This window comes from Adiantum capillus-veneris, chromosome 6, assembly GCF_014529385.1.
Source record: "Adiantum capillus-veneris isolate H3 chromosome 6, ASM1452938v2, whole genome shotgun sequence".
NCBI lineage: Eukaryota > Viridiplantae > Streptophyta > Polypodiopsida > Polypodiales > Pteridaceae > Adiantum > Adiantum capillus-veneris.
Window position 1 is genome coordinate 109,477,064 of NC_140936.1, and position 17,015 is coordinate 109,494,078.

The 17,015-nt window shown below is 45.0% G+C and overlaps 1 protein-coding gene across 1 annotated transcript in view; it reads left to right on the forward strand.

Moving 5' to 3' along the window:
• The window catches only part of FKBP12 (FK506-binding protein 12), a 71,358-nt gene extending 54,548 nt beyond the window's left edge, over window positions 1-16,810 (forward strand). The window contains exon 5 of the mRNA XM_086514639.1: window positions 16,475-16,810. Coding sequence (XP_086370765.1) covers window positions 16,475-16,576 — 102 coding nt within the window. The 3' untranslated portion in view covers window positions 16,577-16,810. The remainder of the gene's footprint in view (window positions 1-16,474) is intronic.
• The last annotated feature ends 205 nt before the right edge of the window (window positions 16,811-17,015 follow it).

Below are 17,015 nucleotides of genomic sequence, written 5' to 3' on the forward strand. Positions count from 1 at the left end.
TGCTCGAGACAGTTTATCCACCATCTGGACCTTGCTGTTTCACACACACGAGAATTCACCGAGTTTACTTAATTTTTTTCCCAAAAAACCAAACAGATATGTTACTATCTAGAAAATGTTAAAACTTATGTTATGGCTCTCATGCCCTCTAACTGTTTATTCAAGACTTCATAAAGCTCCCTTTGTAACAAACTTGGACACTCCAAGTCAAGATTCTACCGCGACAGAGCAGAGATTCACTTCAAAACAATTCACAATTCACACTTGATTGACATGGCCTGGCGGAGTTCCGTGCCTAGAGATGTTGGCCCCAAAGACTGGCGTCCCTTTCGGTATTTCTTTTGTATTAATTTGTGTTCAAAGTACAAGAGAGTGGGAGGGTTCTCACTCTTAGACTCTGCGTCCAGATGCTATGAGAAGTGAGGGCTTTGCCCACTAATTTATAGATTACAAGGGATGCCCAAAAGTAGAGCCCCAAAAGCAGTAAGCTTAAAAAGCTTGTAAAAATAAAGCAATGAGCCAAAAGCTTCAAAATCAGCCAGCGTATTTTCAGCCCTGCGTTAAAGCAGATTCATGGATGCAAGGGCTTTAAAATTATCATCTAAGGTATCATAAAGAAGCAACCATTAGTTTGATGCAAGACCGTGAATAAAGCACCATACCTTCCACTTTGCCATAATACTTACTAGATTGAATCCTCATTTGGAGAGGTGAAAACGGTCTAATAGAATCGTTGTAGAACTCTACAATGGCCGGTACTAGAAACTTTTCCATTATCAAGGGCTCTAAAGAAAGCGGGTGAATGACTTAAATAGCAATGAGTTTGTAAAGCTCCGCCATTTCATGGCTTTAAAAGTAGATGGATATTAAAAGGAGTGAGTGTCATAGCAAGCTGAAAAAGGAGTGAGTACCATAGCTCGTGAGGAAGAATGTGTGCTAGATGGACTTCCCCCATTGACTTCTGAATGTGATGGTTTTGTAAAATATATCACAACACTCTTTCTCCCTCCACAATATCTAGAGCAGACTTAATCCAATAAATTGATCCAACTTTGTGAGCTATTTCAAAAACTTTGTGTCACATGCGCACTTCACTTGCATTGCGTGGACATGCTTCTGCTACAGTCTAGCATGAGTCTTAGCTTAGGACCTAGCCTGTCACAAACTGTTGACGTGTCAAGTCATTGAAGAACGGAGCTACCAACCGAGGGGCCTAAACCCTAAGAAGCATAAGCAATAGAAGGAGATGACCTGGCAGCTGTACGGATTCACGGAATTCACGTTGTACGGAAAACCCGGATTTGCACTAGATTGCTGACGTGGCAAACTTCACGGATTTCCGCGTTTCACGCTAACAGTGATGACATGGCAGCTTGTACAGATTTCCGTGATTTACACTAGCTGAATTTTCAGCGCCAGCTTTTGGGACCGGTTGCTTTTGAGTTTGACTGCTTTTCATATAACTGCTTTTCAAAGCCAAGGGCCTTTAAATAAGTGCAGAGGGCTCATTCTCTGGCACACTTTAGTGATTAGGTGCAGAGCGCGAGTACCGGCATTGTACGGAGTTCAAGTAATGAAAAGAAATACCAAAAGGGACGCCAAGGTTTGGGGCCAATACTCTCTGGGGTGGAATTCCGCCACTCCGTGTCGCGTGTCGTCTCTCTCTTTCAGTTCAATTGTTATTAAAGTGCTAAAATCTGTTCAGTCTGTTCTTTTCTATTGGCACGTGGTGCCCATCTTCAGCCATAGACCTGCCGTCGTCGTCGTCGTCATTGTCGTTGACATAGACCCATCAAGAATCTCGTCGTCGACATAGACCCATCAGCACCTCGTCGTCGACATCATTGTCATCGACATAGACCCATCATTACCTCGTCGCTGACATCATCGTCGTCGACATAGACCCATTAGCACCTCGTTGTCGACATCACCGTCGTCGACATAGACCCATCAGTGCCTCGTCGTCCACATCACCGTCGTTGACATAGACCTAGCAGTACCTGTCATTGTCATCATGGTCGCTGACATAGAACCTCTCAGTACCTTAGTATCCAGTACTACCCGGCATCAATAGCATCAATACCCATTAGCATCAGCATCTCATCATTTAGCATCATTGTACCAGCATTGTGCAAGAATAAAGAAAGTACTTGCGCCGACAACAGAGCAAGGGGGTCCTTGAGGGTTTGGGACCTGACATTCAGTGTCGTCTCTTTTCTCTCTCTCTTGTGTCTCTCTCTCTTGTGTCTCTCTCTCACATTCACTTCAGTTCAGTTCTTTCAAGTGAAGTAAAGTGTCCCTTGTGTTTGTGCGGAGTACTAGATCCGAGCTAAATTCTTAAACACTTCCGCTGCATCTGACATTGGTATTAAAGCTTTGTGCGTGCTTCGGCTTTGTGAACTCAGGGAAGAACTCCCAAGTACCCAAAGACACCAAGAACCCAAAGAACCCCATCAGAACCAAGAACCCAAAGAAAACCTCTGAGTTTTTTCCCCCCTTATAGAAGTTTCACGTCCCTACCTCGGACTTATTAGCCTCTCAATACCCTCAATATCAAGCATCCTGGACTAGCTCCCGTCTTCATGTCTTTGAACGAAGATCGACATCGGATACACGACAACCTAGATCTTGAGTACCAAGATCTTCTTGCCTTGTATCGATATGGAAGGAGTTGGAGATAGGATCCCTGACTCTCTTCTGCATTTGCATTCGCATTCGCATTTGCATGTAGCGTGCATCCACTTCTGTCGACAAGCAACCATTGAAATTACCTCCGAGCACCCTTACCTTTCAGCTTCACCTGCAATGTTTTCACGATAGGACTATTCGAGTGGTCGTACTTGCTGCCAAGGGAGAGTCAGCTCCAAGGATGGCATTTTGCGACAATAGTAAGACGGCGTAGCAACTCGTGTGGTCTATGTTTACATCGCACCAAAGCTACATTCGCAGTATGCATAGTTTGGAGGAGTTTTCATCGGTCGATGCATCCACAAGCATCAGAAGCAATCAACATCAAAAGTACAGAAAAGCATCCAACGATAGAAGTTCGTAGTTGTGTCTCACCTGTAACAGGGGGGGATATCACGTGCGCACTTCACTTGCGCTACGTGGACATGCTTCTGCTACAGTGTAGCATGAGTCTTAGGTTAGGACCTATCCTAGCACTTTGTGAGCCTCTAGCAGGACGTGCATGCTCAGACTGGTCATAGTTGCATACCCTCTCTTGCACAATATAATATTCAGTATATAGGAATTTTATCGTGTGTGAACCGCCTCTTAAGCCATTTTGTTAATAAGTGACTTTTCATTTACCCTTGTTGGAATGTAGGTAGGGCAAATGGCTAAAGGACCTACATCTCAGGTGCAACGGTAGTGTTTATGGATTTAGCTCGGATCTAGTACTCCGCACAAACACAAGGGACACTTTACTTCACTTGAAAGAACTGAACTGAACTGAAAGAAAGGGAGAGACGGGAGAGAGAGAAAAGAGACGACACAGGGACGTCGGGTCCCAACCTCAAGGGCCCCCTTGCTCTGTTGCCAGAGTAAGTACTTTCTTTATTCTTGCACAAATGCTACTATAATGATACTGATGCTAATGGGTACTGATACTATTGATGCTAGGTATTGGTACTGAGATACTGAAGGGGTACTGAGGTATTGATGGTCTATGTCGAGGACGATGATGTCGAGGATGAGGTCTAGGTCGAAGAGGATGACGTCGACGACGGGGTCATGCTATTCATGCTGGGTACGGGTACTATGTCGAAGACGGGGAGGTCGACGACGGGGTCGTGTTGGTTCTATGTCGAAGACGGGGTCATGCGGATCATGCGGGTACTATGTTGAAGACGGTGAGGCCGACGACGAGGTCTATGTCGAAGACGATGATGTCGACGACGGGGTCATGCTATTAATGTTGGTCATGTGGTTCTATGTCGAGGACGGGAAGGTCGGCGACAAGGTTCTATGTCGAAGACGGTGAGGTCAACGATGGTGTCGTACTGGTCATGCTGGTACTATGTCGAAGACGAGGATGTCATCAACGAGGTCACGCTGACTTTGCAAAACGCTGCTCAACCTTGCTGGAAAGGGTGGCCAAACAAGGCTGAAACGCTGGTCTTAATTGCTGAAAACGCTGGTTCCACTTGGCTGGAAACACTGCGGAGAAAAGGGCTGAAAACGCTGGAGTTCTGGGCTGCAACTGCTGGCGCTGCAGGCCTCTGCTAACGCTGCCTCCTCTGCCTACTCCAAGCGTCCAAAGGGCACTTATATAGTTGTTGAATGCTGGGTCGAGCAAGCTGTTCTGAGAACTCCATGATTCCACTCAATAAATGCTGAAAATTCACTTGATGCCCTGCTAAGGGGTGGTTCACACGTGGTAAAAGTGCCTGCATGCTAAACTATCCTTCCTGTGCAAGAGAGGGTATGTATAACCGGTCTGTACACAGTATAGGGCGGTACCAAATCTACAACATGTTAATTACACATAGAGTACCGATGGGAAAGAAAGAGAGACTCAACACTTGCGTCCAGCAACTAGAATGTCACTGCGCACACGAGACCGACACACTGTAGGCCCCAAAGACTGGTGCTCCTTTCGGTATTTCTTTATTCGGTTTAAGGTAGACGATCCGACCACTCAGTACAAGCTTTCACAAAGCTGTCCAAACCTGGCAAGGTCTGAAAACACGTGTTTCCGACCTGATTTCGGTAGCATAACGGTGCGAAAACCCTTGTAGGTCAAAAGTACTTGTCTAGGGCGGATTCCCTCGCTATCTGGAAGCTTTCTGGTGAGCTGTCACAGAAATTCAGCGTGCTGTAATTCTCTGTTTTTCACTGCCGGGTGCTCAAAAGCCTCTACACCCATTGTAAGGCCCTCACAAGGCTCCCTTGGTGTTCCCTTGTAGTTTAGGTGCGAAACCCTAAACCTGCAGAAAAATACGGCAGTCTGTAATTCCCTGTTTCGGATCGGCTTTAGCGGAGCGAACACACCTACGCATGTCCCAGGGCTCCCGCACGCAATGGGACAGTTCCCCTATGAATTGGACGAGTTTTCACGCGAGAAAATTCTCCAAACTCGCAATCTTTTGTGATGGAACTGTGCATACCTGTGGGGGGTTAGCAATTAGTTAATCCGGTTCCTGTTCAGAAGGCTCTTGCCTTGGCAAACGCGCATAAACCTCGAGAACTGTACATATTCATCTTAGTAGCCCAACTAGTGGGGATTACCATATGTGCCAAATGGGAGAGAGAGATGCACGAGAGCAAATCATCGCGCTACATGAGACAGAGGAGAAAGCAAGCTTTTCATTAAAGCTGTGGACCTGCACCCACTACTCACACACACACTGTAGGTGCACTTAGTGTAAAAATCAGCCTCCTCTCTCAAATTGGGCGCCCCCTCTTCATGCTAGAAGTGGCAAAGTCACCTGGAGCCGCTATGTGTCCATTTTGCCTCTTTTGAGTTAATACTCTAGTTCCACTAACTTATAAAGTTATTAGTGACTTGCCGAGTGGCCCAAATTCCATATGGCGTACACAAGCTTCCGTACTCATTAGAATTCAGTGCTAATTGGCCCGACCAATCCCAAAATGACCGACCTAGACTCCTGATGTGAGAAACCCGTTCGGCCGCATCCGTTTCACACTGGCCATGCGATGTCCACTTGCACCTTTTCAAAGGTTCCGGGGGAAACAAGTAAAAATAAAAGAAATAAAAATACGTAGTACGTATTTAAAGAAGGCAACTTGAAAAATGCACCGCCTGGTGACACACCCCACCCTTAAAATACTGCAAGCGACCTCGCTTGCATGCTAATAATACATGCTGTTATCTCCTGATAACACATATATTCTATGATGGGAATCCAAGATACACACGCTTCCGGAAATGTAGTGTTGGAGGATTAAACAATCCCACCAACCCGGCTACCACACATATATCAAGCATAGAAGTCTTCTGGCATACTCTCAAGCACAAACTTTTCTAGCCAAATTCTATATGGAAAGAGTAGATACAATTGCTTAACTACTCTTTTGAGCATCATGAACCATGCTCTCACATTGCACCATAGAGCTACATCAAGTCAATGTGGGTTCCATTTGAAAGGCTTCAAGATATAGTTGCAATAGTTGAGGTGAATCAATCAATTCAGACTCTTCCATCCATTTAGCATCCAACGATGGATAGTTCTTAAACTTCACCAAGTAGCGTCTTGCAACCTTTCTTCTAACCTTCCTGTCCTATGTGCCAATATCTGTTCAGGAACAAGAATCTCATCCAATTCTTCCACTTCGGGCTGTTCCTCACCAGGCATATTCTCTGGCACATCACCAACAAAGGGTCTTAGAAGGCTTACATGAAAAGCTTTATGTATTTTCCAGCCTTTTGGGAGCTTCAACCTATAAGCTACATCGCTGATCGTTTCTGAAATCTGAAAAGGACCATAATATTGCATATTGAGCTTAGGAAACAAACGTTCCTTGCCTTTCCTTTTCCTTAACCTGGCCTTTTCAAAGTGCAAAAGCACCCAATCACCAAGTGAAAATACAAGTTCACGACGGTGAAGATAAGCAACTTTCTTTTGCTTAGCCTGAGTCTTCTCAAGAGCAATCTTTATCTTCCTGTATGTTTCATCCATATCTTGCACATACTTGTCTGCCTCAAATATCTTGTCCTTAGTCTGCAAAATGGGCGGGACTTTCTTCCCTCCTTCCACTATCTCAAATGGTGCTTTACCTGTTGACGTATGCACAATTTTATTATAAGCATATTCAACCAATGGGAGCTGGTGTTCCCAAGTTGCCTTGTGCTCTAACACATAGCATTTGAGCAGACCAAGGAAAGTAGAATTTGCCTCTTCTGACTGTCCATCAGTTTGCGGATGAAACGAAGATGAGAACTTTAGCGTAGTGCCCATATTCTCAAACAATGCCTTCCAGAAAAGACTCGTCATGCGTGGATCCCTGTCACTGACAGTTGACTGAGGCATCCCGTGATACTTACAGATATTACTCATGAATATCTTGACCATGTGTTTTGGCTTTATCTTCTTCCTAACAAGAATGAAATGGGCCTGTTTATTGAATCTACAAATGATAGTCCAAATCCCATCATTGCCTGTTTGCGTCCTTGGAAGATCAAAGATAAAGTCCATTCCTATGCTTTCCCATGGCCTATCAAGGATCGGCATGGCTTGTAACAATCCCAGTTGCTTTTGCCTGTCCAATTTGACTTTTTGGCAAACTAAGCATGATCATACAAATGTGTCAACATCTTGACGCAACGCTGGCCAATAGAAGAATGCCTCAACCCCTTTCATGGTCGCATCAATTCCACGGTGCCCAGCATAAGGTGGAGCATGACTTTCCATCAAAACCTTTGGCCGTAACTATTTCGTAACGCATAACTTTCCATGCATCATGAGAAAGTCATTCTTAAGCATATAGTGCTCATGATGTTGCCCATCAACAAGCTGATCATAGATCCTTGCAAAATCTGAATCTTCAGCATATCGTGTCTTCATTTCATCTAGTTCACAATGGTATGGAATTGACACTGCTGAAATTTGGGGCTTTCGTGACAACACGTCAGCCACCACGTTCTTTTTCTCTTGCACATGCACAATCTGGAAATGGAACATTGACAAGATGTTTGCCCATCGCATGTGTTTCTCTGACAACTTCGTTTGTGTGAGAAAATATCGCAAGGTTTGATGATGTGTTTGGACAACAAAATCAGCCCCTAGCAGATAGTGTTTCCAACTAGTGAGAGCATGAATTATTGCCAGCAATTCTTTCTCATAAACTTGCAAGTTCCTTTCGGTCTTCAAAAGAATTCTGCTCTCATATGTGACTACTCGGCCATTCTGCATTAGAACTGCACCAAGACTATGGCCACATGCATCACACTGAACCACAAAAGGTTTCGAAAGATCTGGCAAAATGATTACCGGATCTGAAGTCAGCTTCTCTTACAAGTGTTTGAAGGCTAAAATTTCCTTGGCTGTCCACTTAAAAGTAACTCCTTTTCCTTGCAGTGCATGGAGTGGAGAAGCAATCTCAGCAAAATTTCGGATGAACCTCCTATAGTAGGAACATAAGCCTAGAAAGCTTCGAATGTCATGTACAAACTTCAAGTCTGGTCATGACCTAATTGCTTCCACTTTGGTGGGATCCATGTTACCCCATCCTTTGAAACAATGTGCCCAAGGAAGTGAATCTCTTCCAAAAAGAATTCACTCTTTTTCGCATCAATGAGTAGCATGTTCTTGCGTAGCTCATTGAAAACTGCGGTCAAGTGGTGTCTATGCTCCTCTTCAAACTTTGAGTAGACAATCACGTCATCAAAGAAAGTACGCATGAAGTTTCTATGTTGTCTAAAAATTTTGTCCATCATTCTATTAAATGTGGCAGGAGCATTTGTGAGACCAAATGGCATGATAAGAAACTCATAGAGACAAAATGTTGTCATGAACGTAGTCTTATGAACATCTTCTGGCCTAATTAGCGTATCTGGTGGTACCCACTCTTTAGGTCTATCCTTGTAAACAATGACGCTCCCTCAAGCCGATCAAGAATGTCATCTATCCTAGGTATGGGGAACTTGTTCTTGATGGTATTTTTATTCAAGGCACGATAGTCAATGCACATGCGCCATGAACCATCCTTCTTCTGCACTAGGAGTACAGGTGAACAAAAAGGGGATGAACTGGGCTGAATCAGCCCCTTTTCTAAAAGCTCGTTGACCTAACTCATAATCTCTTTCTGTTGGGCTGCACTAACCCTGTATGGTGGTCTATTCGGTGGACTAGAACCTGGCACAAGATCTATGGTATGATCCTCAGGTCTCTCAGGAGGTAACTCTCCTCGCAAAGAGTCCGAAAAAAAATCACCAAAACCACTTTAAAAAATTGACCTGTCTTTATCTGAAGTAGACAAATTAGATACAACTTCAGGTACTTCTTTTGCAAAGATCAAGTATGCAGAAAGATGATTCTTTATTACATATGAAATAGCAGAAGCAGAAACAACTGTAACAGACTCGCCTTTAAGCTTTACATCAAGGACATGAGTCTTTCCTCTATGTACAAGGGTAATTTTTTTGTTGTAAGTATCCACCGTAGCATGCAACCTATAACACCATGGGTAACCCAATAGCACATCACAACCCTCAAGTGGCACAATATGGAATTCTTCCGCATCCACATAACTCTGAATGTGCAGACGGAGCTTCCCCAAAATGGGAGTAACAGGCTTTGAATGACCTGGGCATGCCAAACCTGCCTCACTTGTCATACCCATCTCCTCTACACGAATGCCCAACTTTGATACCAATTCTGGTGATATAAAATTTGCATGGGCTCCTGGATCAAAGAAAACCAGCAATGTCTGGTTTCTAGCTTTGCCCCAAGCTCTGCACAGTTCCGTGGCATCTATGTTTGGTTGATCACCAACCAAATCTGGGACAAGTCCTGCACTTGGCTTGGCTTCTTCCCTTTATGGTCTAACTTGTCATCCTTATCCTGTGACTTCCTCTGCGGGCATTCATTAGCAAAATGTCCCTTCTCTTCACAAATGTAGCATTTCTTGGCCTCTCTTAGAGCTTCCCTCTCCTCAAATGGCTTGTTAGAAAAGTGCCTTTTCTTCCCTTGGCTTTGCCCAGGAGAAGGTTTAAACTGCCTCGGTCCTCCGAAAGGCTTCTTGAAAGGTGGTACAGTGAGAGTTGTTGTGACATTGTCCTTGGCTGAAAATTGCTTGCCCTGGGACTCCTTGTTGCTGGCTTTAAATCCACTGAATTTACCTTGCAACAAGTTATTGGCCACTATCGCATTCTCAATCAACTGCATAATGTTGATGACATTGGTCTTCGTACAGTAGTCCTTGATTTCCTTTGGCAATCCTCAACAGTACCTTTCAATTTGTTCTGTCAATGGTACAAAACTGTAAGAGCTTATGGGTAACAAGGCATCCCAAAATTTTTGATTGTACTCTTCCAGATTTGCACAATTTGATGCATTCAAATCATACCACCTCGAAAGTGTTTGTGAGCTACGCAGGAGCAAATATCTGTTTAAATTGAACCCATGATGTAGGTGCTTGGCCCTGATTTAACAATGTGGTCCACCATCTCAACGCATTACCCTTCAAAAATGTGGCATCCTTGCTTATCTTGGAAGACTCTATAAAGTTTCCACCTGCATCAGTGTGACATAAAAATGCGTTTCATGCAGATGAAACCCCGAAACCCCGAAACCTATGAAACGTTTTGCCGAAACGCATGAAACGGACATGCTTTTTTATAAAACGTTTAAAATTGGGGCTTTTTTCCCAAAAACTTTGTTCAATAGAAGTACTTGCTAAATGAATCAATGATGCATCAGTTATGATTCATGAAACTAGTGGCTGTGTTTTAACTTTCATCAATATTGAATATCTCTTTGATCGTGCTCGCTTGAAGTCGCTTCTAAGCAGTGAGCACTGAGCAGTGAGCACGTCTCTCTCTCTCTCTCTCTCTCTCTCTCTCTCTCTCTCTCTCTCTCTCTCTCTCGTGGACATTAAAGTCTAGAGTCATGTGTGCTACATTGTATACATATTTATCATATTTTATTAATATATAATTTAATGTCGTTTATGAAACCTGTTTCATGTTTTTGACGCTATGAAACGAAACGTTTCAAGACCTCGAAACCTCGAAACGACCGAAACCACGAAACATTTCATGTCACACTGGCCCTGCATACGCCGCATCAAATTGCTGTATGAAGGTCAAGGCCTTCATTTTGTCGTGTGTGCCATTAAAAGTGTCAAACTTCACAACTGCCCCGTCTTCCTTGTATTCCTTTGGCTGGCTCGTAGTAACCACATTATCATCAACAGGTGCTTTAAGAAGTGGTACTTCTCGGTTAAGCATTCCAACACTCATATCACGTGTTTTGCCAGGGTTATTCGGATTCTGAGCATTTTGTTGTGAAAAGCCAGCCATGCCAAAATGTGTTCCAGGCATCCCAAAATTGCCATAGGCACCCTGAAAGCCTGGTTGAACACCTATGTTCCCGTACATTGGGTTAACCGCACCTGGTTGCATTGCCCCAAACACATTTCCTAGTATGTACCCTTGTAAACCTGTGGATGGTCCAGCCATAGCCTGAAACACTGAATCACCACCAAAGTAACTAGGTTATGAAGTAAACGGTGGAATGGTCTGTCGAACGGCTTGTTCATTACTGCCTTGACCATTCACAACCTCATGTTCCTTTGGACGTGTAGACACATTGGGTGTCTTCACCACCTGCTGCTGCTCTTCCACAGGAGCCTTTCCATGAGTGTCATGAGACCCCTCTGCATAGGGGAGAGACATCCCGTTAGGAGCATGTAAGTACTTCTGTAACTTCGGATTCTGAGCCATTTGCTCGAAGATATCCATGATCTTCAAGAACCGAGCTTTGAACATAAGATCCTCATCCTCCGGCTCCATGGGTCGCTTCCCTTTGTCAACAACCCTATGCTCCTCTTGCCCACTATAAGAGGACGCTTCCTTTTCAAAACCCTTGTCTCTCCTTTCTGCCATAGTCTTATCCCATCGATGGAACCATATAACCAACCTGTACACAGTATAGGGCGGTACCAAATCTACAACCTGTTAATTACACACAGAGTACTGATGGGAAAGAAAGAGAGACTCGAACACTTGCGTCCAACGACTAGAATGTCATTGTGCACACGAGACCGACACCTTGTAGGCCCCAAAGACTGGTGCCCCTTTCAGTATTTCTTTATTCAGTTTAAGATAGACGATCCGACCACTTAGTACAAGCTTTCACAAAGCTGTCCGAAACGTAGGTTTCCGACCTGATTTCGGCAGCATAACAATGCAAAACCCCCTGTAGGTCAAAAGTATCTGTCTAGGGCGGATTCCCTCGCTATTTGGAAACTTTCTGGTGAACTGTCACAGAAATTCAGTGTGCTGTAATTTTGTGTTTTTCATTGCTGGGTGTCCAAAAGCTTGTACACGCATCCCAAGGCCCTCACAAGGCTACCCTCGTGTTCCCTTGCAGTTTAGGTGCCAAACCCTAAACCTGCAAAAAAACACAGCAGGCTGTAATTCCCTGTTTCCGATCGTTTTTAGCGGAGCGAACACGCCTACGTGTGTCCCAATGGCTCCCACACGCAATGGGACAGTTCCCCTGTGAATTGGACGAGTTTCACAGGAGAAAACTCTTCATTTGCAATCTTTCGCGATGGAACTGTGCGTACCTGTGGGGGTTAGCAATTAGCTAATCCGGTTCCTATTCAAAAAGCTCTTGCCTTGGCAAACGCATATAAACCCCCAGAATTGTACATATTCATCTGAGTAGCCCAACTAGTGGGGCATTACCATATGTGCCAAATGGGAGAGAGAGATGCACGAGAGCAAATCATCGCGCCACATGAGACAGAGGAGAAGGCAAGCTTTCCAGTAAAGCCGTAGACCTGCACCCACTACTCACACACACACACAACTGTAGTTGCACTTAGTGTAAAAATCAGCCTCCTCTCTCAAATTGGGCGCCCCCTCTGGAAGTGGCAAAGTCACCTGGAGCCGCCATGTGTCGAGTTTGTCCCTTTTGAGTTAATACTCTAGTTCCCACTAACTTATAAAGTTATTAGTGACTTGTCGAGTGGCCCAAATTCCATTTGGTGCACACAAGCTTCCATACTCATCAGAGTACAGTGCAAATTGACCCGACCAGTCCCAGATTGACCAATTTAGACCCCCGATGTGAGAAACCCGTTCGGCCCCGCAGCCGTTTCACACTGGCCATGCAATGTCCACTTGCACCTTTTCAAAGGTTCCGAAAGAAGGCAACATGAAAAATACACCTCTTGGTGACAGTATGCAAGTGCGACTGGCTTGGACATGCACGTCTTGCTAGAGGCTCACAAAGTGCCAGCCTTAGTCCTAAGCTAAGACTCATGGTAGACTATGGCAGAAGCATGTCCACGTAGTGCAAGTGAAGTGCGCACGTGACATTCCCCCCCGTTGAAGGTGAGGCACAATTGCCGAACTTCTGTGTACTTCTGATGCTGATTGCTTCTGATGCATGTGAATGCATAACTAATGATGATTCCTCCAAACGGGTGGATACTACGGATGTAGATCTGGTGTGATGTCAACACCTACCATAGCCTTCCTACTGTCGCAGAATACGAGCCTTCGTGCCGACTCTGCCTTGTGAGCAAGTACGACCACTCGAATCTTGCACAAATGCTACTACAATGATGCTGATGCTATTGGGTACTGATACTATTGATGCTAGGTACTAGTACTGAGATACTGAAGGGGTACTGAGGTAGTGATTGTTTATGTCAAGGACGATGATGTCGACGAAGAAGTACTAATGGTCTATGTCGACGACGAGGTCTAGGTCGAAGACGATGAGGTCGACGACGGGGTCGTGTTGATTCTATGTCGAAGACAAGGAGGGCGACGACAGGGTCATGCGGATCATGCGGGTACTATGTCGAAGACAGTGAGGCCGACGATGAGGTCTATGTCGAAGACAATGACATCGACAACGAGGTCATGCTATTCATGCTGGTCATGTGGTTCTATGTCGAGGACGGGAAGGTGGGCGACGAGGTTCTATGTCGAAGACGGTGAGGTCGACGACGGTGTTGTACTGGTCATGCGGTTACTATGTTGAAGACGAGGATGTCATCGACGAGGTCATGCTGAGGCTGAAAAGCAACACGTTGGCTGGGTTGTGCTGACTCTGCAAAACGCTGCTCAACCTTGCTGGAAACGCTGGCCAAACAGGGCTGAAACGCTGGTCTTAATTACTGAAAACACTGGTTCCACTTGGCTGGAAACGCTGCAGAGAAAAGGTCTGAAAACGCTGGAGTTCTGGGCTGCAACTGCTGGTGCTGCAGTCCTCTGCTAACGCTGCCTCCTCTGCCTACTCCAAGCGCCTAAAGGGCACTTATATAGGTGTTGAATGCTGGGTCGAGCAGGCTGTTTTGAGAGCTCCACGATTCCATTCAATTAATGCGTAAAATTCACTTAATGCCCTGCTAAGGGGTGGTTCACACGAGGTAAAAGTGTCTGCATGCTAAACTAACTATTCTGTGGAGAGGGTATGCAAGTGCGACCGGCCTGGACATGCACATCCTGCTAGAGGCTCACAAAGTGCCAGGCTCAGTCCTAAGTTAAGGCTCATGCTAGACTATGGCAGAAGCATGTCCACGTAGCGCAAGTGAAGTGCGCACGTGACACTATAAAAGAAATCCCTTCGGCGCCAATAGGAAGCAGAAGAGGCAGCAGCAGCAGAGGAACCTGTAGACTTGGGGATCGCAGTCCAGCACCTAGCGTTTTCAACCTTCTTCTCCATCAGCGTTTTCAGCCAAGCAAGCCAGCTTTTTTGCCTTTCCTGGCTTCCCGCCGCAGCACTCCCAGCAGATCAGCCCTTCCCTCGTTGCAGTCGGTCGTTCCATCGCGGCCAAGTCGAGGGAACAGTTTTCAGCATTCAGCCATAGACCAGTCCTCGTCCTCGAGATAGCCCAATCAAGAACCTCGTGGTCGACATAGGCCCATCAAGAACCTCGTTGTCGACATCATCGTCGTCGACATAGACCCATGAGTACCTTGTTGCTGACATCATCGTCGTCGACATAGACCCATCAGTACCTCATCGTCGACATTCGTCATTGACATAGACCCATCAGTACCTCGTCGCCGACATCATCGTGGTCGACATAGACCCATCAGTACCTCGTCGTTGACATCACCATCGTCGACATAGACCCACGGCGTTGTCGACATCACCGTCGTCGATATAGACCCAGCAGTACCTGTCGTCGTCATCATCCTCGTCAACATAGAACCTCAGTACCCAGTAGTACCCAACATCAGTAGCATCAGTACGAGTACCCGGTAACAATAGCATCACTACCCATTACCATCAGCATCTCAGCATTTAGCATCATTGTACCAGCATTGTGCAAGAATAAAGAAAGTACTTGCTCTCGCAGCAGAGCAAGGGGGCCCTTGAGGGTTTGGGACCTGACATTCGGTGTCATCTCTTTTCTCTCTCTCTTGTGTCTGTCTCTCATTCACTTCAGTTCAGTTCTTTCAAGTGAAGTAAAGTGTCCCTTGTGTTTGTGCGGAGTGCTAGATCCGAGCTAAATCTTTTAACACTTCCGTTGCAACTGACACTTTAGAACGAACAACATGGGGCTGTTCTGTATGGTCTAGAACATTTGATCGTGTTTCATACTCGGGTGCAAAGCCCTCGAATTCTTTCCATTAATTAACTCAACAATAGGAGGTGAAGCACAGTCATGGTGACTCTCATTGGTGAGCTTAAGACAACTAGACTTCTATGCTTTCTGTTAATTAACTCAACAAGAGGAGGTGAAGCATAGTCATGGCGACTCTCATTGGTGAGCTTAAGACAACTAACAAGGAGTCTTACCTTTTATAGCGGTTGGGGAGTGCCACAATGTTGCCCTCACCCCCTAGGCTAAGGAGCCCCAAGAACTTAGGAGAAACAGTCTAAAACAAGCCAATTTTAAACTATATGGTCTCGGTGCTTGCTTGTGACCGTTGGGATGCGTCCTTAACGAGCCCCCATCATTGGGACGCGTCCCCGTCGACTCTCTTGTGACCCTGTTGGCGTCTGGGTTGTCTGACCGCCCCAGCCTATCCTCGATTTTGGGATGCTATCTTCAGCCTATCCTCGACTCTGGGATACTATCTTCCTGGCCCTAGGCCTCATTGATACTGTCCGATTTTGTGTGCATGTGCATACGTGTGTGCACATGTGCAGATTTTGGGGGTGGGTGAGTGTGTCCGTGTATGTCAGAAGACGTCTATCAGACTCGTTTCTAATAAGCGTAGCCAGCACATGCCTGTCAGTCTCTTCTCTAGTGTTATGACAGAAATTCAGTTCGCAGATCGTTGTATTGATGTATGCTAGTTTGTGTATGGTGTGGGTGTGTGAGAGCATACATTAGTAGCTAGTTCGATACCCACAATTGGGTCCTGACGATGTTAGTGGGGATGCTGTGGGATCTAGTCAATACTATGCATGATGGAGCTGATGGATATATTGAGTTTTGGATGAGTACCATGAGTCTATACCTTTAGAGATGAATCCGGGCTTATCCTGGATTCTTCTAGGTATATAAATATGCTTTTTGCTATTGGTTTTGGGAGTCCCATCATTGTGGGTTTGTATTTGTGTGTTCGCGCGCGCATACATTTGCCTTAACAACATGGCTTTTTCATATGGTTTTAATTACCATGAGTTGATGGGGTTGAGAGCATTATTTACAAGTAGATATTGTAATGAGTTTTAATTTTTTTTGAAGGCAAATGCTCTTTTTCTGTTTGTTAAGTGAGTGTTTTTTTGGAGGGGCCTTTATATTTGGTATGGTATTCTGTAAACTCAACTAAGATTAAACCTATTTTGTGTTTGTCTGATGGTCGCAGTGCTCGCCAGATTATGCATACGGAGCAGGAGGTTTTCCTTCGTGGGGGATTCAACCTAATTCTGAGCTTGTGTTTGAGATTGAAGTCTTAAGCGTCTCTTAAGTATATTAAAAGACTGGTGTGTAAGTAGGATGTGCTTGGCTGGATGTGAGCACTTCTATTAAATTAAAACCAATGGTAGTTTTTCCTGCTGGAATTCGGCTTTTACATCCTTGATGGCCAGAATTGGGAGTAATCAAGAGATACGTCCAAGAAGCAAAATGCTGAGAAAGCTGGCTGTTGCAAGCCTCAAATTTTCTGTTTACCTTAATTATTCTCTAGACTTCTCTTGTGATTTGTGGTGTGCCAGCTTCTAAGAACCCTATTGCATTTGAGGAGTAATTTTGGGGTGCATTGGATGAAGGGTAATGGAATGGCGGCCTTTTGCTTAAGATATAGGTGTTTAAACACAAAAGCATGTGGAGAGGCAGGAGACTTAATATTTGTTGAACGATTCTGTTTCTTTGTTTCCAAGAATGCTTCCTAAATTCTGGCCTGTGTT